General features: G+C 38.7%; 1 protein-coding gene across 1 annotated transcript; it reads left to right on the forward strand.

The window, feature by feature from the left end:
• Window positions 1–3,346: 3,346 nt before the first annotated feature.
• Window positions 3,347–16,368, forward strand: LOC140246152 (endoplasmin-like). Its single transcript, XM_072325592.1, has 17 exons — window positions 3,347–3,527; window positions 4,640–4,745; window positions 5,247–5,388; window positions 5,774–5,890; window positions 6,333–6,458; window positions 6,766–6,965; window positions 7,396–7,507; window positions 8,202–8,286; window positions 8,823–8,940; window positions 9,522–9,711; window positions 10,184–10,354; window positions 11,137–11,379; window positions 12,206–12,457; window positions 12,830–12,966; window positions 13,603–13,837; window positions 14,374–14,502; window positions 15,298–16,368. The coding sequence occupies exons 1-17, from the start codon at window positions 3,476–3,478 to the stop codon at window positions 15,319–15,321; spliced, it is 2,439 nt and encodes an 812-aa protein (XP_072181693.1). The 5' UTR covers window positions 3,347–3,475; the 3' UTR covers window positions 15,322–16,368.
• The last annotated feature ends 5,900 nt before the right edge of the window (window positions 16,369–22,268 follow it).

The following is a 22,268-nucleotide window of genomic DNA, read 5'->3' on the forward strand; positions in this document are numbered from 1 at the left end:
GCTGCAATTAAATTCTTTTTGAACCAATGCATTAGGTTTATACCTTTACAGATAATTCACCGACCCCCACTTCAGCCTCCCTCATTCATCAATGCTTCCAGAATGGTTTGACTCTATGGATGGTAATTTGCTTATGTGATTTGTTGTTGTTGTTGTTGTTGTTGTTGTTGTTAGTATTCAATCTATGACCTTGGTTGGGAAAATGTCAATCACAAAGATATATAAAGATAGAGTAGGCGTGCCTTAATTTCTGTGATTTAATTAGTTGTCTCTTTTTTCCTTCCCAGGTTATTGTCATTTTTCTTTTTTTCTCCCAGGCAGTGCTCGAAAATTAATTGCAGAGTACCAGTACTTTCTTGACAGTGTGTGTCAATTAAAAATCTTCTGCGTGTGGTAGGGATATATGTAGAAGGACAGACACATCATGAAAAGAGCTATAAGAGAGAGTGATGGCAATAGACCCTATACTGTGTTTCAGTGGTTGGAAGGACAGGGCTGGGAGCTGGAAACATGACGTGTCATGATGGTTGAGTCGGATGTGAAAGTCAGCACAAGGTATTCAGTTCTTTCTCTCTCTTTGAATCATTATGTATTTGTGCACACGCCATTATCCCCATTATGTTTTCTAGTGCCTTCTTTATTTGGCAAGATTTGATGTGGGTTTAGGAAGGACTGGACAGCGCACCTCTCTTCCAATAAATAGCCAGAAATGCACAGTGGAACAGTAGAATAGCCCATCCTTTCACATGTCATAGGCAACAATGTCTAGCAGAAAAGAGACACAAATGAACACATATTTTGAGGCAAAACAAAAGGAAGAAAGAATGAAAAGAAAAGAGGTCTAAGCTTTGGTGAGACCCTTTGTGTGATTCTTAATCCAAGGTAACTTTACCTCCTGAAGCGAAGGTCGTCTTGATGTTATTAGAATTATATGGACCTACATATTGGTAGGCATAATCAAGCATTGAGAAGCAGCCTATTTATAAATCAACTACTCGTTACATTTGGCAAAGCCTCATTTATGATATCCAGTCATAACGAGCAGAAATTCCACTTCTTCTTCTTCTTCTTCTTCTTCTTCTTCTTCTTCTTCTTCTTCTTCTTTTTATCATTATTATTATCATTATTATTATTATTATTATTATTATTATTATTATTATTATTATTATTATCATTATTATTGTTATTATTATTATTATTATTATTATCATCATCATTAATACTGTCTTTATTAAAAATAATAATACTAATGATAATACATGTGTATAGCACAGTTTCCATAAACGTTCACATTCAAATGCACTTTATCATAGGATTATTAACATTAAAGAAACAAGTGAGTTTTTAGATGTTTCTTGAAGATGATGAGAGATTGTTTTTTGAGAAAAGTTTGGGGTAGTTGATTCCACAGTTTGGGAGCAGCAGATGAAACTGCTTTATCACCAAGTGTGGTCAGCATCCTGGAAGTGGGATGATTCAGTGTGATACCTTGTGAGGAGCGGAGGGTGTACCGGGATGGATGATGGATGGTTATGAGTTCGGAGAAGTAAGGAGGAGCGAGACCGTGGATACATTTGAAAGTGAGTAGAAGTGTCTTGCAGTTCAGTTGACGGAGGACAGGTTGAATGTGGGAAAATTTGGATGTTCCTGTGGCAAGTCTGGCAGCTACATTTTGAACCCGCTGTATCATTGTTGTTACTGTTCTCACTATCATCATCATCATTGTCATCATCATCATCATCATCATCATCATCATCATCATCATCATCATCATCATGATTAACTTTTTCTGTACCATTGGCAATATATCTATGTGCAATATCAATAAAATGCTAAGATGATGGTCCTGAATGTTAAAGATTTGCATTTCCGTGATAAGTCTGTATGGATAAACTGAATATAGCGCCAGTCATTTCGTCAGACAGGCATGTTCATACCAAGGAGGTACTAGGCGAGTTCACCTAGTACCTCATTGCTTATTGCACAGATGAGGGGAGAGAGCCAACCTCCCTGCTTACGCAGAGATGATTGGAGATGCAACTTTCAGTCAATACATTTTTGCCGTACTTGGAAGATTTAAAAAAGAAAGAAAGAAGAATCTGTTTGCTTTGCAGGGAGAAGTAACTCTGATTAGATAGCTGATACTGCTTTGCAACAATGGGATTTGTTACACAGACGATTGGCTTACAATAGAGTTGCTACTGTGTTGACATTAATGCATAACTTTATTTCTTTTTATTGCCGTTCTTACTCCCTATCTCTACTCTATCTCCCTCCCTCTCTCTCTGTCTTATATGTCTCGCTTTCTTTCCTTCATTTGTTTCTTGTTTTTTTTCTTTTTGTCTCTCATTGTTCTTTCGGCCATCATACAGCACCCAGTGATACTATAGTACAAACAGTACACAAACAACTCGTCTGCAAAGCCAATGCAGTAAACTCTTACCGACTTTAATTAATTAATCAATCAATCAATCAATCAATCAATCAATCAATCAATCAATCAATCAATCAATCAATCAATCAATCAATCAATCAATCAATCAATCAATCAATCAATCAATCAATCAATTGATCTAGCGGGTATTGTGAGAGACCCTGGGGGCCCGTTTCATAAAACTTGTTATCAGTGACAACTGCCACATTTCTATGACAAATTTGCTCTCAGCCAATCAGATGCAAGGATTTCAGTAGCTTGTCACAACTATAACAACTTGTCACTGATAACAAGTTTTTATGAAACGGGGCCCGGGGTATTGGATTGTCCTCTGCTGGTTCAGACCATGGAGATGTATACTAAGTATAATTATATCTAATGTTCAGGCATATTATGCAAGTTGATTTCTTTATGTTGCTGTGTTGTTTTGTTCCTTTTTTGTTTCATCTTTGATCTCATTTATTGTCACATAGAATTATTATTTCACATAGTAATGTCCACCAGAAATATTTACAAGATCATTTAAGAATATTTTGACAATCAGAATAAACAGAGAACCTAAAATTGGCTATCTACCTGTCAGTACACCCCTTTCCATGAACATCCCCTCTTCAAGGAAAGTCGATGATGATGAGAAAACAACAAAAACTGATCGTCAGTGTGTAGCACACACCAGTATATCATTTGGGCTGCAACCAAAATTAAATGCCCCCTTCAGCTCCATGTGGTACCACGTACCACGCCCCCTTCCACTTCATCATCAACTCAGCGCCAATCACATTGGTCCACGCATAGGGCTCGTCAGCTGAGTTGGGCTAACGTGATTGGCCGGTGTGTGCTCTAACCCTTGGCGTGGTGTGCAGGGATTGGTCATGATACACGTGTGTAATGTCTGATTTAGACGAAAACACACGTAAGCGCTTGGTGAGGTTGACAGGGCTCAGCTGTGTAGTAACTGTACACCCCATAAAGAAGCTGAAAGAGGCCGACGTAACCTCAGTTGTCCAGCGGACTGCCTGACTCGGTCAGAAATTGTGCAAAATGATGAAGAAATTCTGGTTCCTAGCTGTAGTTGGCGTGCTGCTTATGACAGGTTAGTGTGATAATTTAGCTATTTGTTCCTAATGTAGGCCCCCTACGGAATATGAGTCTCTACTACGTATATTTTTGTCAGTCCCATCTCTTGCTATCTGTGTGGTGTTCTCTGAGAATTGGGTTTGACTTGATAATGATAGCACGGGTTTACCTGATCTGAGCCTGTTTTCAGTAACACATGGAATAAGAATGCGTTGCTCATTAATTCATCTGTGACACATTATGTGTAGTGAATGTAATATCAAGCAGTAGAAGGAATATTACCTCATACCGGTATACAGAAAATTTGTGTCGTCACACAGTGCACAGCCACACAGGTGTAAAAATAAGTGAAGCCGGTTCGTGGTTCGCCACCACGCCGGCAATCGAATCTGAACTGGACTCGTATCTTCCGTGAGAGAAATTCGTTTAAAACTAAAGGCTAGCTTAAATGCATCAATGTGAATTCGATATAAACAAGGTAAAATTTAAAGAAAATTGAATTGATTCATGACACAATGCAAAGTAACAAAGTGTAGCCTGACCAGACCGCTGTGCAAAGCACAGCAGTCTGACATGTACTAGTCTAGTGTTTAAACGTTGTAAACGACCGTCGCTTTGGACGGAAAAAAACAACGTCTGTGAAGGAGTAGACGTGCAGCTGCTGTCGCGAAGCGACAGCGGCTGCGTGTAGTTATGCAAAGTGTAGAAGGCACCTGCTGATTATATCATGCAATGCCACACAGCTTAGGTTAATGTCCTCTTGCAGCTACAATCAATGTCAATGCATCTTTGACTGATTACATGATTAAGGAAAACATTGCTGCTGGCATTGCAATGAGTGACAGTGCCATGTGTTCTTCCATGTTTGAACTCCGTGCAAGTCAGTGGGTGTCTGGTAACGAGATCAGGATACCGTTTCATGAATTTGTCAGCTTGGACAAGTTGTTATTCTCTGACAATTACCACTGATTACCATAGTAACTAGCAGTCAGAGTTGCGTCTGTGACCAGAGCTTCACAGCCGATGAAAACCACAGATTTTACTGAAATTGTCAGTAAAACTTTCATAAAATGGTACCCAGGAGTAGTAGGCCAGGCTTAATTTCTAACTACTTCTAACTTTCTGCAGCATGCGCATCAGCAGCTGATGAGGAAGAGGATGCGGACGCCACGGTGGATGCAGACATTGGGAAGAGTCGAGATGGATCAAGGACAGACGATGAAGTGGTGGAAAGGTGATTGTCTCCTCTTGTGTGTTGAGTGATGATGTTACCATAAAAGTGTCTCATGTTTAAATCAGCATGTGAAAATGTGTCGTAGTATGGAAGCAAAAAAATAACCACTTGATTATTATTGTAGGATGAGTAATGAAAATAATTCTTGTTGAAAACTGATAATTATCAGTAATTTTCTAGTTTTTGGGGGCAATATTCTCAGGAAACCTTCAATGTCTCAAGTGAACGGCATGATTCTTCACAAGAGATTCAAGTACAGGCTGATCATAAAAGCCACAATGTTAGACATTGATAATACTTGACTTTGCCTGCATAATATCTGATACTTGTTTGTTTATTTCATAGAAAGATACAATAGCTACATTTTGTTGACACTCGTCTGCTTTGGACTTATCAAAATTGCCAAAGCAAACAACAAAATGGCATACACTTGTATCAGTCTTGTCCATGTGTACTCTGATTTATAACTCAATATGCTTCTCCCTTTGTGTGTTTTCCCAGGGAAGAGGAAGCCATCAAACTTGATGGGTTAAACGTCGCCCAAATGAAAGAATTGCGTGAGTCGGCAGAAAAGCACATTTTCCAGGCGGAGGTCAATCGGATGATGAAGCTCATCATCAACTCACTTTACAGGAATAAGGAGGTATGTATGGTGTGGGGTTGCCACTTACATTTTTTTTTCATTTTGAGCATCGTGTTAAATACAGAAACACAGTTAATGCAACTAGGCTTTCAACCGCTGTATAAGCTCTGTTCCTGATTCTCGAGAACATTAGCCCTCACAAGCAAGAACTGGCGGTCAAAATGTAGAGCAGTATTGAAGTTTATTGCCGTCAGAATAGATGACTTGCTGTTTATGGCTCTAGTGTGTCGTTTATTTCTGTGATTGCAAATTGTGTGTGAGTGATTTCAGATGGCTGTCGCACAGTTTTTTTTTCAGAGGGATGTTTTAAGAAAGCCTACCAGATTGCCAGTAGAGGCAGCACACTCTGTAATATCTCATCGTCTTTTCCTGTGTGTCCCCTTAGATTTTCCTCCGTGAGTTGATCTCGAATGCCTCCGACGCTCTGGACAAGATCAGGTTGACATCCCTGACTGACAAGGCGGCCCTGGATGCCACGGAAGAACTCTCCATCAAGATAAAGGTGAGGGGGATGTGGTCATTACACTAGGCAGATGATGTAAGAAGTGATAGTCCAATGCCTGAAAACTTTTGATGGCCCTGCTTAAACAAAATAATAGAATTAACAAAAAGAAAAAAAATGTTTGAATCAGATGGTGGACAGTTCCATTTAATGTGAGTCCCAGTACAGGATATTGAGAGTTTATGAATAAGGTGTAAAGCCCAGCTTTTTGAAATTTGTAATATGATTTTATTTGACATACAAAGAACAACAATATAATGTCTTTTTTTTCGCAATTCTTCAGAGAAATGATAAGTCTGTATATAAGAGCTGTTTATTTCATTCACCACTGAACATTCTTAATTGCATGTTTTTTTAATGATACCATGATTAAAGATCCACCGATTAGATATTTGTTCCTTCATGATGTGTTGTTATAATTGCTGTTTGTGTTGTTGTGTAGGCTGACAAAGATAATCATATGCTGCACATCACCGATACCGGCGTTGGAATGACCAAGAGCGACCTGATTAATAACCTGGGAACAATCGCCAAGTCGGGAACTAGCGAATTCTTCGAGAAGCTATCGGTGAGTAACTTGCACGACAATTCACCATTCCCCGAAAACATGCGGAACTTTGACATCCATAACTGCCTCATTCAATGTCCTCATTACTAAGACAATGTCCCTGGTATTCATTTGATTTTACTCTATTGATCAAAGGTAATGTGAGTGGATTTACACTTTAGGGAAAAGAAAAGAAAACTAGTGTCAGTTCTGAGTATTGAATAGGATACCAAAACAAGGAAGTATCTCACAAGTCAAGTGGTGTGCTCTCAGCCTCTCTCAAGTTGTCATGTCTTTTCTTTTCTTTTCTTTTTTTAATGTCATACAGGAAATGGACTCAACAGAAGCCACCGACCTGATTGGACAATTTGGAGTCGGCTTCTACTCGTCTTTCTTGGTGGCCGAGCGCGTCATTGTCACCTCAAAGCATAACGCCGACGAGCAGCACATCTGGGAGTCGGACTCTGGAGAATTCACAGTCAACAAGGACCCCCGCGGAGACACCCTCAAGCGTGGCACAACCATCAGGTGAGCAAAAGTGCCTGTGGTGTAATGATTCTTTGTTATATGAGATGTAAAAGGATGTATGTCCCATGGAATGGGATGGAGTACGAGTTTGTGATTATAATTCTTTACTATTGTAATGATTTCACTCAAAATCCCATTTGTAGTGTAACGTGCAGCCCTTTGAAACTTGACAGAGATATATACAGGAACTCGTAGAGGTTTGAGTCTCACAATTTTTTCAATTCATAAATGGATATTTACCTATACTGAAGTCATTGCTAGAGAAATAGTCCACATGATTCTAAACACACAATGTTCTTGTGTCTTACCATGTGCAACATCTTTCCCAGTCCTGGACAGTTCAGAGCATTTCATCATAACAACCGTAAAAGATTAATTTAATCATATGGTACATAATGCTACATTATATTTCATCACTATTTCACTTTAGCCTGCTCCTAAAGGAAGAGGCCTACGACTTCCTGGAAGCTGACACCATTGAGAAGCTCGTCAAGAAGTACAGTCAGTTCATCAACTTCCCTATCTACCTCTGGGCCAGTAAGGTAAATGCAAGAATCTTACCTGTCATAAGGCAAAACAGTTTGTCCATTTTACATATCTTCAAGTAACAAATGACAACAGTGTTTCATGAATTTGTCATTAGATGTCTGTAAAAGAGGTAGAAGCATTGAAGTAACCTTGACAAGACCTCTGGCCAAGACAATTTGCATCATATGCATACATGAAATGGCATCCACTTGGGATCAATTAAACTTCAGCCCTATGACCACTCTGTGGCCCTAATTAGCCATATTGTACCCTGTCATAATTTGATTCTTTTGACTATATGTGATTTGACCTTTTGAAATGATTTGCCACATTTTATAGTTGTCAAGATAGCAAAGATGTTCATGTTATGTGCTTGTTTGAATATTTCATAAAACATGCTGTGTGTTACATGAGGTGTAATGAGATTACATAAACATTTGTGAAAGCCATCTGAGGAAATAAAATGACCGGCAGGTGTGTTTTAAAGAAGACATCAATGAAACTTTTATGTTCAAGCATTCTCCTTCAAGGAGAGCATTGTCCTGCAAATCACTGAGTCTCAACTGGAAAGGAGCTCTTGTCTTTATGACATGCTTTGAGAATCAGCCAGTAGGGCAGATTACATTAAATTTCCCAATTTGCCTACTTGAATGGCAAATTTTGAATTGCTCACTAAATACCAGATGAACGTTTGATTGCTTCTGTTAGACGGAGACTGTTGAGGAACCCATTGAGGAAGACGAGGAGGAAGAGGCAGAAAAAGCTGCAGAGGAGACAGAAACAGAGGATGAGGGTAAGTTGGATGATAGCTAGAGACCAGTGTAAAGAAGACTTCTCTTCAGCAGATTCCCTTTCCCTCAGACGATGAAAATTTTCACCAGCATTATTCATCCTCGGTATAGGACTACATGGCAGTGGCTGGACAGAAAAGCTCACAAAAAGTTGCAGTAAAACTAAAGTATGTGTGAGATCCCCATATGTTATTAAACAATTATTAACAAAAAGATGTTATATCATGATGTTTGGGTCAAAACCAAATTGTTAGTGGTACAACTAACCAGTAGTCGTTATTTGTGGTAGTAGTTTTTGCAATTGAAGTATAACAGTGAGACTTGATTGTATGGTTGTAAAGTTTTCAAGTATGTGAATTTGTTGTGTTTCTAGTAAAGAGATTGTGGTGAATTACAAGTTGTGACCATCAGTCTCAAATATATGCCATTTTATGAATGAATGATAACAGCTGATTAAAATGATGACAGTTTTAAAAAGATACGAACTCTCCCTCGAGTGCACCACAGTCATGCAAACTGTGTGTATGTTTTGTCTCAGATGTTGAGGTTGAGGACGAGGATTCAGAGGGCGAGGACAAGCCCAAGACAAAGAAGGTTGAGAAGACAACGTGGGACTGGAGGTTGATGAACGAGAACAAGCCAATCTGGACCAGGAGGTAGGTTCTGAAAGTTTGATGATAAGGCACATGGGTCTCTAATAGTTTCACTCTTCATTTGTTCATTCACCTCTGCTTTGATGTATTATTTCTGGTTTGTGTTTAATTTGACTATTATATGTCATTTTATGTCAGTGTCAAAATGTCCCTACATGTGGTATGTGATGTTGCTTGACTCAGAATGCAACTTCATTCAGACAACATTGCAGTTACATATCTTTGTCCCATAATTTGCAAGGTTTTGTGGCATTAATGTTCACTTTGAGTGTGCAGCATGAATTTCATATGGTAGAGCCTACAAAGGTTTTAGTTCCACAGATAGTATTTGATTGGTTCATTCTGTATGAGCCAGATTTTATCCCCTTTGCCTGAAATTCATAAATATCTACACACTGTAGAAGGATATTTGAATGCTCTTGTTCAATGCCAATCAAATCAAACTGTAGTCTCACCATGCAGTGAACAACGAATTTGTGCAATATTATTCTCTGATTGTGTTACAAATCTTATACACTTGGAAAGAAGACTACAAGTGATGCCGGTCACTCATTTCTCTTTGTATTGCTTTGACCCCTGTCCAGCCCTAAGGACATCACAGACGAGGAGTATGAGGACTTCTACAAGTCCTTCACCAAGGAGTCCGACGCCCCTCTGGCCAAGACACACTTCACAGCGGAGGGCGAGGTCACCTTCCGGTCCATCCTCTTCATCCCCAAGAAGGCCCCCAGCCAGATGTTCCAGGACTACGGCAAGAAGTTTGACAACATCAAGGTCAGTAGTAATAAGGTGGAAGGGATATTTGACTGACCTCGGTTTTGAAACATGAATGCTTTTCATGCGTAGAATGGCAGGATGCCAGCAATGCAACAGAAATGTTTTGGTGTCAAAGTTGTGAGCCCAAATCAGACATTGTGAATTTGCTGTAAAAAGTTATGTCATAGCCCTTGGGTTGAAGATGTTGCTCAGTGTATATTGTAGGATTGTTCCATTTGTTTTTTTAAGTTCTCTGTTTCCTCGTAGATGCTTGTAAGCATGGCACAAAATGGACTTTTCCTCCAGGTTGGAATTAATCAAAGATATACACAGTATTACTTTCATTATTTTCTTTATCAGATGCTGATAACTACAGTAACTTAATTACTGATCATTTCAATCTTCTCATAGCAAATGATTCAAACTGCGATATCTGAATTGACCTTGATTTATTCCATTCGTCCCCGAAACAAAAAATCTGTCTCCACAGCTGTACGTTCGCAGAGTGTTCATCACGCACGACTTTGAGGACATGATGCCCAAGTACCTGAGCTTCATCAAGGGCGTGGTCGATTCCGACGATCTGCCGCTGAACGTCTCCAGGGAGACGCTGCAGCAGCACAAACTCCTCAAGGTTATCAAGAAGAAACTGGTCAGGAAGGTAAGCCAGCATGTGTGTCTTTCATGAAATCATGTGAAATATTTTATATGTAGGGTATTTCATGATCTTTTTATTTCTTTGCAATTTTTGTGAAATATGTTGACATATGTTGATATATTTTTTGTGAAATATTTTATATGTAGTGTATTTCATGATCTTTTTATTTCTTTGCAATTTTTGCGAGTTCACTGATATCAGCTAAATTAGCCCCCCGCAACACAAATGCAGAGTATATTGTCTCCTTGGCAGGAAGATTTTCTCCTGAAATGGACCACATATTTAACCACTTGCAAAATTGTCGTACAAGACCCAAATAGTGAAATATGTGACGTCAACAGTAATGTGTTCGAATATCTGTCTATTTCTGTTCTTGCATGCCTGTCTTGTCAAGCCAATATTGTTAAATATATAAAATGTGAACAGTAGTTTCATTGAAATCGTTTCTAGAATAAACCATCTTCAGGTATGGTTTATTGAGAAAATTTGTGATATCTCCTTATGTTCGTGGCTTTATTGCAACATTTCTATATGATAGGATGTTTTGTGATACAATTGAACTATACATATGCAGTGCTTGTCTGGTAACACAGTCAAATCTAAATGCAGCACAAACAAGAATGCAACTTTCTTCCCACCTAACTTGTGAGTGACGTTGATCTTTGAATTGTTCACAATCATATCCTCGTGGTGATACATACGTTGCCTGCCACAAAGTTTTTCGTGACTTTTGAATGAAAGTTGAATGGAACTAATTCCTGTCATGGTCATGTCCACCCCACCAGACCCTGGACATGCTTAAGAAGCTGGACGCTGAGGACTACCTGGAGAACTTCTACAAGGAGTACGGCGTCAACATCAAGCTGGGCATCATCGAGGACCACAGCAACCGGTCCCGCCTGGCCAAGCTGGTCCGTTTCTACTCCTCCAACTCGGACACGGAGCTGACCAGTCTCCAGGAGTATGTGGAGCGCATGAAGGAGAAGCAGGAGACCATCTACTTCATGGCAGGCAACGGACGGAAAGAGGTGAGGGGATGACCGATGGTCAGATGGATGGATGGATGGATGGATGGATAGGCAGAGTGACTGACCCACCGTTGGGATGGGAAGTTACTAAGAGTAGTATCAAATAGGATAAGGAGCAAGTAGTTCTGATAGGATAAGGAGCAAGTAGTTCTGATAGGATAAGGAGCAAGTAGTTCTGAAAGTTTACTTGGAAGAAAGCATGATGTTGATTTAGTATCTATACCAACAGCAAAATAAAATTGATTGCATTCTATATGCTTATCGTTATATAATGTATATCATGTAGAGTACCACTCACTGTCCTTGTTTATAGTGTGGAATAGATATATTTGCTATTAACTACATGCATTTTGTGCCTGTCATGTTGAGGTACTTTAAAAAGTAACTCCTTTTCTGAAAACAGTTTGGCTGGTTCAAAAGAATGTTGTGAATGCTGTGTGTGAAAGAGCTGTGGCTTTGCACCAGTATTGGAAGACCTTAAATTTTCATGCCACTTTGCCAGAAATCATGGCTTGTGAAAAGGGTGCCATATAAACATATGAAGTCATTTCAATGAAAGCTTGGACTATAGATAGGGACTAGCAGGGACAAAATTCACTTACTAAGTATCAAGGAAAACATATGAATCAAACTCCACACTGCTTCTGAATCATTTTCATCATAAAAGTTTTAGTGCACTAAGGATCACCATGTGTGATGGTTTTTCCTTTTTCACATGAGCTTTTAAATATTTTATCCAAACTTTAGATATTTAAAGGATTACTTTAACTGAAATGGAAATGCTCCCTGTAACAAAGCTCTAAATGCCCCCCCCCCCCCCCATTAGGTTGAATCATCCCCCTTCGTTGAGCGACTGCTGAAGAAGGGTTATGAGGTCCTGTACCTGACGGAGCCCGTCGACGAGTATTGCATCCAGTCCCTGCCCGAGTTTGAAGGCAAGAAGTTCCAGAACGTGGCCAAGGAGGGGCTAACGATAGGTGGGGAGGATTCGGAAGCCGCCAAGGAGCGCATGGAGGAGATGGAGGCTAAGTATGAGCCCCTCCTCAAGTGGCTGAAGGAGACCGCCCTCAAGGAAGAGGTGAGCTGGTTGTATTCAAATTGACAACTCACAGGACAAGTTCATTGATTTTAATAGATGCACAGTGCAACCTCTCACAAGATTGTGATGACATCATAAAAGGGAGCTTGCTTTGTGAAAAAAAGTTATGTGTGAAAGACACTTACCAAAGTTTCAAGCCAAGAACGTAATCAGGAATGAGAATAAGCAATAGCAAACCAATTCAAACTTTATTCTTGATTCACAGCATCCCAACGTAGTTTCAGTATCAGAACAGCACAACCAGTCCATAGAAAATCCAAAGTAGTAGTGATGCTAACCAGAGAGTTTTGGATAAAGGTGTTATATGAATGTTTTATATTTTCTTTCTCTCTCAACCCTCTCTATCATTAGATCAAGGATGCTAAGATCTCCAACCGTCTGAGTGACTCTCCCTGTGCCCTGGTTGCAAGTCAGTACGGCTGGTCCGGTAACATGGAGCGCATCATGAAGGCTCAGGCCTATGCCCAGGCAAACAACCCCAACACCAAGTGAGTCTGTCCTCTTCTTCAATGCCTGTACCCTTGTTTGATGGTCACTTGGGTTTTCGTTTTCAACCATAGCTCTTGTGCAAGAAACAGTTTATGGGTAGCTTGCACGCCACCTCCCATGCACAGATTGTATTACACTATGTAAGCATGAGTGACATGGCCCTGCAGGTCCAGTTTAGTTTATATGTTTTTTGCGAGTAAAATTGTGCAAAATGATCATAACATGCAGGAAGTGTGAATCAAATTGTGGTGATTGTATAGTATAAGTGAAATATGATTGTTGGGTCTTGAGTATGTCTTTCAGGACTGCAGAAGAAAAAGAAATTCTTAATAAAGCAAGATATTATGGTGCCTGTGCAATGAAAATGTAAAGGGTATGTCTCACACAGATTTCCAAATATAGTTTTAAAATGATGTAGCTATGTAGGAACATGCAAGTCAGATTTTTAAAACTGGATATATTGTTAGATATTACCTTTAAGCATTTGCAACTGACCCTATTCTTTACTTGAGGTAAAAGCAATCATGTTAAAATTGTCAAAGTTTCAAGTCTGTGGTCCCATGAAGGGCGTAAAGTTGTTCCGGATTAAACTAGAGGATGCTGTTCTCCTTTTCCTCCCTGACACACCCCTACAGCTACTACGCCTCCCAGAAGAAGACCCTAGAGGTGAACCCAAGGCATCCCCTCATCAAGACTCTCCTCACCAAGGTGGAGGCCGACAGCGAAGACGACACAGCCAAGGACCTCGCCGTGGTCATGTACGAGACGGCCGTCCTCCGGTCCGGCTTCGTCCTGCCCGACTCCGCGGCCTTTGCCGGCAGAATCGAGCGGATGCTGAAGATGAGCATGAACCTTGACCCCAATGAAAAGGTCAGTCAGTTTCAATATCAAAGAGTCCAATTTGAGAGTTGCTGACTAGTGCGGTCTTATTTTTTACCAAAGTGTTCATCTTGCATTTGTATGCTGCTTTTATTTTTGTTGTTGTGTTATGTCTGGAGATGACTGACTATTCTGCAGTTGTTGCCCTTTTTCCTAGGCAGCTGTAGCTATAGGTTAGATCAAGATGTTTGCTATGTTGTACGCACATGGACTGCTGTCTGCAGACTTTACTATTACTTGCATTTATGTTTATCTGTCCTGTATTAGTTTTGTTGCAGCTTTCTAATCCGCAAATCACACTGATGGTGATGTGGTTACCAAGTGCTTCATTGTATATTATATATGAACAATATAATTCACTATACATTTGAGGAAAAAAAAAAAAGCAAAGTATCCCAAAATTTCTCACTTGGGTTCGGAAGGTGTGTTTATGCAGTTGCTGTTCAATTTGGTCTTGGAATCTTTGTATAGCGATGGGGTTAACTGGGTGCTAACATTTTTTTTTGTTTTTTTGGTCCCCTATACAGGTTGAAGAGGAACCGGAATATGAAGATGAGGAAGCAAGTGATGCAGATGAAGAGGAGGAGGAGGAAGAGGAAGAAGTGAGCGATGACGATGATGACATAATTGAGGATGATGCACCTGAAACAGATGATGTGAGTACAGAGGTCAAATGTTGAGTTGACGACATTTGTGAAAACGTTCAAGTCTGGCAAGATAGCATGTTCAAAGCAGGACTTTAAACCATCGCTCCGTTTAAGTGCCCTGTCTCCACTAGACGAAAGTCTTCAATAACATAAACTAGAAAGTGAAATACAGAGTGCTTTCAGTGTGACATTGTTTAGTGAACTGCCTATCTATCATAATTAAAAATGTATTTTGTTCAAAACAATTTTTTTTTCTTCATATTTACCATTCATTATAGGAAGGATCGTAATGCAATACATAATTTTCAAGATGGCACATCTATGATGAATTTGCACATTTACGCATGATGTTAAGTACTAAATTTTGCACCAATTTCAAGGGGAAGCTCGGGTCACTACCATGTTTTCATGTCACAAGAATTTAAAAAATAAAATGTCAACAGATATTGTTTAAAAAAGCACACTTTTCTGACCCTAGAGCAATTCACTTTTGAAGGAAAGGGATGTACGTGTATAATCAAGAAATGATAATTCAGTTACGTCAGATCACAATTTTTATTTCTTTTTTAATTGGGGAAAAGGTCAAGCTCTCAGCTTCTCAAGACCTTCAGAGCACAGTACAATCTCTGTCAGAGTTGAAAAATTTGTAAACCATGACCTCAGCTCTTTTTGATAACTCTAAATTGTAACATTATGCACACAATGCCGAACTAATGAACAGACCGACATCTAATTACAGACAATGATTGAACGTGAAAAGAAAATATAACATTTGTCAATTATTTTGCCTTTTTTTTTCCACAGTTGGATTCCCACGATGAGCTCTGAGAGGAACCTTGATATCAGTGCATTTGTAGATAAGAACTGAGACTTTGGGGGAAACCCGTGGGGGTTTGAACTTCTCGTCTGTATATCTTGTGCAAGAAAACCTCACACCAAGTTTCTGCATGTGGCATGTGGGACCATTCACCAGATCGGGCGCCTGTTCGCAGGAGATGATATCGGCAGGAGAGGAGGAGAAGAGACATACGAGACCAGTGTTATCGTCCCGCTCTTGAAGAACGCCCGAACATTGTTGACACCGAAGTACTCTTTTAAAAAGCAAATCGTATCGTCGCATCATTGCAGATTTCATCTGTGAATTCTATCATCATCGTTTTTTTTGGTGTTGTTGTGACACATTTTGAAGTCAAAAGCCATTGACTTTGAAATGACATCACATTTTGTTATGTTGTCCACGAGTATCTGTTTGATTTCACATAGGGACCTTCAGAGTGATGAATGATACAATACCAATATGTGAACTGTCAGCTGTAAAATGGTACTGTGTGATCCAAGAGTATAATGTTCACTCTCAATTTCTATGCTGAATTGGCCAAATTTTCCTCTATTTTACACTAGGACACCTCATTATCGTTTGTGTTGCACTAGTTGAGTAGTGATTGATAGGGCAATATCAGTGGATTCAGTGCTCATGTTTAAAGATGACATTATGCATAACCTCCTCTCTTTTTTTATTCAGAAATTATATTTTACTTTCAAATTGAATCTTGATGCAAAAATGTGCTATATTAGGTGGAGAAGTGTTTGTATGGAGGAGGAATGCGTGCATAAAACTCTTTATTTATTGAAATCTGTGTCAGTCTATTTCCATTCTGTTATTCTGCTCGGTTTCACATTCGATACGGAAAATAGTGTATACATACACACTTTCTTACTTGCCCTTTTCACTTTTGATTCTCTTCGATTCTCATCCTTTCTGTTCTCGTAAAACACTAATTGTGAAACGTGATTCATATCAAACTAGTGCAAAGCAAAACCAATTTTTGTGTCGTGGTTGGTGAAAATGAAAATAAAGTTTTCATTAAAAAGAAACCTAAACATCCTTAGTACATTTTGTATCTGTTACATCGTTCTTAGTACTTGTTGATTTACTACCATATGTACAATGGTGAACATCATTCTACAAACTGGTCTCAATAGACAAGTCTTTAAGAAATATTTACTGTATAAGCTGTTATTTTTGCGAGGGTTTAATTTTTGCAAATTCGCTAATCACAGTAGGACCGCCAATTTAACAACACGCGAAAATATCGCCATGCTTGTTCCAAGACAGGGCATTTACAATAAGCATCGGTGTCAATTGGCGAAAACAACATCTCACAAAAATATCTGTGAACTCCCCATTTGCGAAAATATCTGTACACGAATATAACAGCTTGTACAGTACATGTATGGTGTATTATGAGAAAAGTATATTCTGTGACTTACTCCAAGAGCAAAGAACCAATTTTGAACCAAAATTGAAAATTTTAATGATTAAAATCAATGAAAGAAAAACTGGCTGTGATGATAAGCAATAATAGGGACAATGACGATTAGTGTGTGCAGTCAACTCCATGTACATCAATCTTGACGGAGTGAGGAAAAATGCCTTGACTTAAGGGAAACTAAAACCCAAAGAGAAATGTGGATTGAGTGAAAGCAGCAACACTAGTAGCACACATCAGTGAAAATGTAAGGAAAGTCAGACAATCGGTGCAAAAGTTTTGGTGTTGGAACAGCTGGATGAGGAGAGTACTAGAGGTTATGACACATGTGTAGACAACAATAGAAAGGAGATATAAAGGGAATTCCACCAAAAAATAAAAAATAAAAATAAAATTGATACTGACATATGTCAAGGGTAGAAATTATTCCCCCTGCTTTCAGAAAGCGGTTAGTCAGGTGCTCTTTCATTATGCTAGAAAAGTGAAAGCATGTTGAATTTTCTTTATACAGTGCACTCCCGTTATAACGAACACGGTTATAACGAAATTCCGGTTACAACGAAATAAGATTTAGGGCCGCAACATTATCAACTCTATGTATTTTTATTGTTTATTCATTCGGTTATAACGAAATTTCGTTATAACGAAAGAAAACTGCCGGTCCCGAGGACTTCGTTATAACGGGAGTCCACTGTATTTTCCTTATTATTGTTGTCCAGACATGATGCCATAAACTCAAGTAGTCAAGTAATACAATAACTCCTGTGTGTACAGAGGAACACACTTTCAGCTACAAATTTAAATTGGGACTTTTTATTTTCGCTGTCATGGCCAATTATTTGGCATGTGCACCATCATTTTGAGTGGAGTTGACTCTATTTATAGAGCAGTCTTTACTGATGCAAACTGAATTTAGGTATAGACACACATTATACTGTGATTTTGTGAAATTAAGGCAGGATTGGACAGTCTAGAATGTGTCCAGAATGGCAGCAAGACTGTTTTCTTGAGTACCACACGTATGATATTTCAAATTTGAGTCTTGTGATGGCAGTCAAAAGTGCATAACTGATTGCCCTACACTCACTCACCGTCGACATTGCAGCTGTAGGCCCTATGTGCACAGCGCTAAGGCACAGCGTAACGTTACATACCCAGCTGCCAGAACTTTAAGAAAGTCCAGAAGAAAGTCCAGACCCCAGATCTAGATCTGGACCCTTGTCCTGCAGGCACCGTTGTTCCTGTGCTGAATTTTTCAGGTAAGGTATCTGCTTTATGGATTTCCGATGTTTTGTAGTCGAGTAAATCTCATAGTGGTGTTCTTTACACCAAGGACTAATGTTAGATCTAACACTACAGTTTGTTTCAGTAGGCCTACTAGGACCCATATCTCGGAAGAGTCTGACCACGTAGATTCTAACACAGTGTCGCCGCTTTGCGATCCCAGCGCTGGTGTAATAGTGCTAGCGTACTTCCGTATCCATGTAGATATCTCAAAATTCACCTTGCCAAACGGCACCAAACTCACAGGAAGTACTTTATGATTCATATCCAACAGCTCACATTAATTGGAAACAAATCACATGTCGGAAAGCGTAAGTGTAGATGTCGACTTTCCTGTCGGAAGTGCATAACTGATTGCACATCAGGAATAGCAGTTCCACATTTGAAATGTTATATTAGTATTATTATTATCATTATTGTTATTATCATCATTATCATTATTATTATTATTATTATTATTATTATTATTATTATTATTATTATTATTATTATTATTATTGTTATTATTATTATCATTATTATTATTATCATCATCAATATCATCACCATCATCATCATCATCATCATTATTATTTTATTTTATCTTTTTACGAGGGTTGGGTAAGGCTTAGTTCTGCACACTTTATTACTTACGACCTTTCCATCCAGAAATAAGTCAGAACAGGCAGTACACAAGATCATTTCTTTTCTTTTGCGAGTATATTTTGCTTCGCTTCTGCATACAATTACAAAAGTCAAGGTTTTGTGGTATTCAAGCTGACAGCATGAACAAAGTACTGAATACATATTACATAACAGGAGCTCACACCTCTCATACCCACCTGTTTGGGTGCAGGTAAGTACATTTACATGTATATTTGCACTATATTGGCATAATTACACATGTTCAAATCCTGTGTACAAATCCTGAGGGGGTGCAAAGAGACAGTGGTCCATTATTGATATTACAAATGGCAGTTTGGGTGCTCATTATTCATACTACGTAATTCATTGCCACATCATGATATGCTGAATATAATACCTTGTTATCCTTTATACACAAATTGATGAAATCCATTCATTGAATCAAATGCAAAAACACTGAATTTGGGGTAATTCTGTACAATCATGTAACACAATGTACCAAACAAGCTAAAGTGCATTTTTCCCCCTAAAAAAACTTATTGCTACCTTTCAATCAAACTGGCTGAAAATTATGAGGTCTTATTAAAGATGGCTACTACCACTGAACTGTTTGAGCTGCAATGGTAAAGTGGACTCCCGTTAAAACGACGTTCTCTGGACTGGCATTTTTCTTTCGATATATAGACATTTTGTTATAATATAACTGAACAAATAAACAATAAAAATACATACGGTGGATAATGCTGCAGCCTGAATTTTTACTTCATTGCAACCAGAATCATAACCATGTTTGTTATAACCGGAGTGCACTGTATCTGCATTTGAAGCAGCACTGCTTTGGCTGAACTTAGCTCATCAACACTCTATGGTACCTTTCAACGGCAAATGCTGGTGGACAAGAGACTTGTGCATTACAAAATATACTGGCAAGCTGCTTCTACACAGTGCAGAAACAAAAAATAACAGAGATTTATGACATCTTCAATTCTTTTTTACTTGAAATATGTACATGTATCTCATTCACCTTATTTTAACTTTAATTCTATTATGCATGATCAACACTGAAATACAGCAATATCTCACTCCTTCTTTATTCACAGCATTGTATCTCCACAATGGAGTTCAATCGTAGGACATCATTTCTTCTGGTAACGTTACCTGTAGACACCATACATCAGTCAAGAAAATATTGCAGCTATCTTCAGCTTGAGAAAAAATGGTTGCTTGTGCAAACATGCAAGTACATGTAGCTATTACTGGTGAAAAAGGTTGTTTGGTTTGGAAACTGACACTTTATCTAACTCATCTCCTTGCCCCCCCCCCCCCCCCCCAACAAAAAAAAAAAAAAAAGGGGGGGGGGGAGGGGAGTGGCTGCTTGTAGTTTGCATAGATAACATTCACAGTGAGACTACTGTATTTTCTCTTTTTTTTTGGGGGGGGGGAAGGGGCAGTATCACCCACACAATGCACCTTCCCTGCCATTAATCATTGCAATAAAGTAATCAGAATGGACACCAAAGATTGATACTTGCACCATCTCATTACATCAAATTATCATTGTACATAATCTACCATTCCAGAAGAAAGACGCTTGAAAATAAAAAGTACATTTACATTCAAATACATATCAAAATAGAGTGCAAAAATAGAGACATCTACTCTAGAGTATTCACTTGTAGCTTACCCATTATCCAAGTAGGTGCGATGTTCAAAAAATTCAAAGTGCACTTTGGAATTCACATTATTCATTCACATCTAAATGCCAATATACATTTTAATTCACACAGTTCAGATCCACAGATACTGACATTAGTATAAATATTGACGAAAGACTTTTGCAGCGCATCAGAAAGGCAAAGTTTGGACTTGCTCGAGAGAGAAATAATATAAGAACCCGATAAGGCAGTTTTTTTTTTCAAATACCTGGCAAATAAAGCTTTGCGACAAGCTCTTCATACTTTGAATGTTTTTGGTGTGGTTTTCTGATACAACTTAACAGGCAGTAATCCTCATTTGCATATCAGCATGGGAGTGTCTCTCAAAGTATGTTGTACCAGTCATAACACAATACATGATGGCTAAGAATATCTCTTCATATGTCATCACAGGTTCTCTTGACATGCAATGGGCAAGTTCAATGACCACATTCCATTTAGATTTAAATAAATCCATTAACAACAGCAACCGCAAAAAATATACCTCTACACATCCCAAAGACATGAATGTCCAGTCATTAAAAACAGCTAACTACATGTTAATCTTCCCGTACATTGATTGCTTTTACGCATTTACAGTTTGGCATGAAAAAAAGAAGAAAAACAACCCCCTCATGACAACAACCAAAAACAAAAGACAAATAATTGCGAATATATACATTACAGATCTATAGGTGGGAGAATCATAAATAGTGTAACAACAAATAATTTTTGCACTCCTAATGCATACTCATACCACACACATAGTTCCTTGTGCATTTTAAAGTACGATCTCCAACAGTCATCACTGCATTACACTGATTAAGTATTGGTAAATATAAAATCTGAGGCAGTAAAGTTTGTGCAGACTTGGTGGACGAAGTTGTCATGACATATCAGAGTTCAGAGTTGCAGAGAATAGCATTATTGCTTGTGAAGCTAAGACACAACCCTTACAAAAACACACAACTGATGCATATTTCAGTGTTCTTGACCACAGGAAAAAAAAATAGAATAGAGAGTAGCACAAAGCTGAGAAAGGCCAGATTTCAAAGTGCATCAGAACACATAGCAGTCTTTACAGACTTGGCAGTAAAACCACAAAATTATAAGACAATCACGATGTTCTCAGATACTTGTTTTTGTCACGAAGAATATACGACAACGCAAGGAAACCCCGCCATAAAAAGGTCATTGAGACTGCTAATTTTACCTCGTTATAACTGGCACATCGTAAACGTACATCAAAAGAAAGCAGGTAGCTACAATAGGGGAAAATCTATACCGCCGAATGAAACTCTTTAAAAGTGGTACCTCATTGAAAGTGAGCTCGTTAAGCGGGGTTTCCCTGAACTCTGTAGATTTGAAGAAGGCCAAATATTGCAGCTTATTCTTCTCGTCAAACGCCATGATCGTTTAGTCTAATAAAACTTACGTATTGCATCCGTTTCTTCATGCAGGGAACAAGGTGCATATAAAGATATGGCTAGGTGGGACTGTGACCAAATGATCTCACAGTGCACCATTAATCATCACTTTGTACATCAAATCTGCAGAAGAAAAAAAAAAAAGCCTTGCAATTTTTGTCTCCTCTCTGGCATCACCTAACAACAACATCCTTCAAAAATTACTTCCAATGAAACCATATGATCTCACAGACACTAGTACGACACAAAGCAAATCTCTTCATCCCAGTGGGGTCCATTCATAGGGGAATTTGTGCAAACGTGTCCTCATGTAAATCAAAGGCTTCTTCCCCCTCTTGGCGAACATGCGCCGTTCACATTTGCAAATCCATCAAATTATCAGGTGAAACATAAACAAAGTGATAAAACAGTCAATCATCCCCAAATTAATATACAGACAGACCTATAGGAATAATTCGCATGAAATCACACTGACA

Source organism: Diadema setosum, chromosome 2 (assembly GCF_964275005.1).
Source record: "Diadema setosum chromosome 2, eeDiaSeto1, whole genome shotgun sequence".
Lineage (NCBI taxonomy): Eukaryota > Metazoa > Echinodermata > Echinoidea > Diadematoida > Diadematidae > Diadema > Diadema setosum.

What these genes read in the sequence shown, in the direction of transcription:
- LOC140246152 (XM_072325592.1), top strand. Translation starts at nt 3,476, where the DNA reads ATGATGAAGAAATTCTGGTTCCTAGCTGTAGTTGGCGTGCTGCTTATG. An exon ending in AATTCTTCGAGAAGCTATCG is followed by an intron (nt 6,459 to 6,765) that starts GTGAGTAACTTG and finishes AATGTCATACAG; the next exon opens with GAAATGGACTCAACAGAAGC. An exon ending in AAGCGTGGCACAACCATCAG is followed by an intron (nt 6,966 to 7,395) that starts GTGAGCAAAAGT and finishes ATTTCACTTTAG; the next exon opens with CCTGCTCCTAAAGGAAGAGG.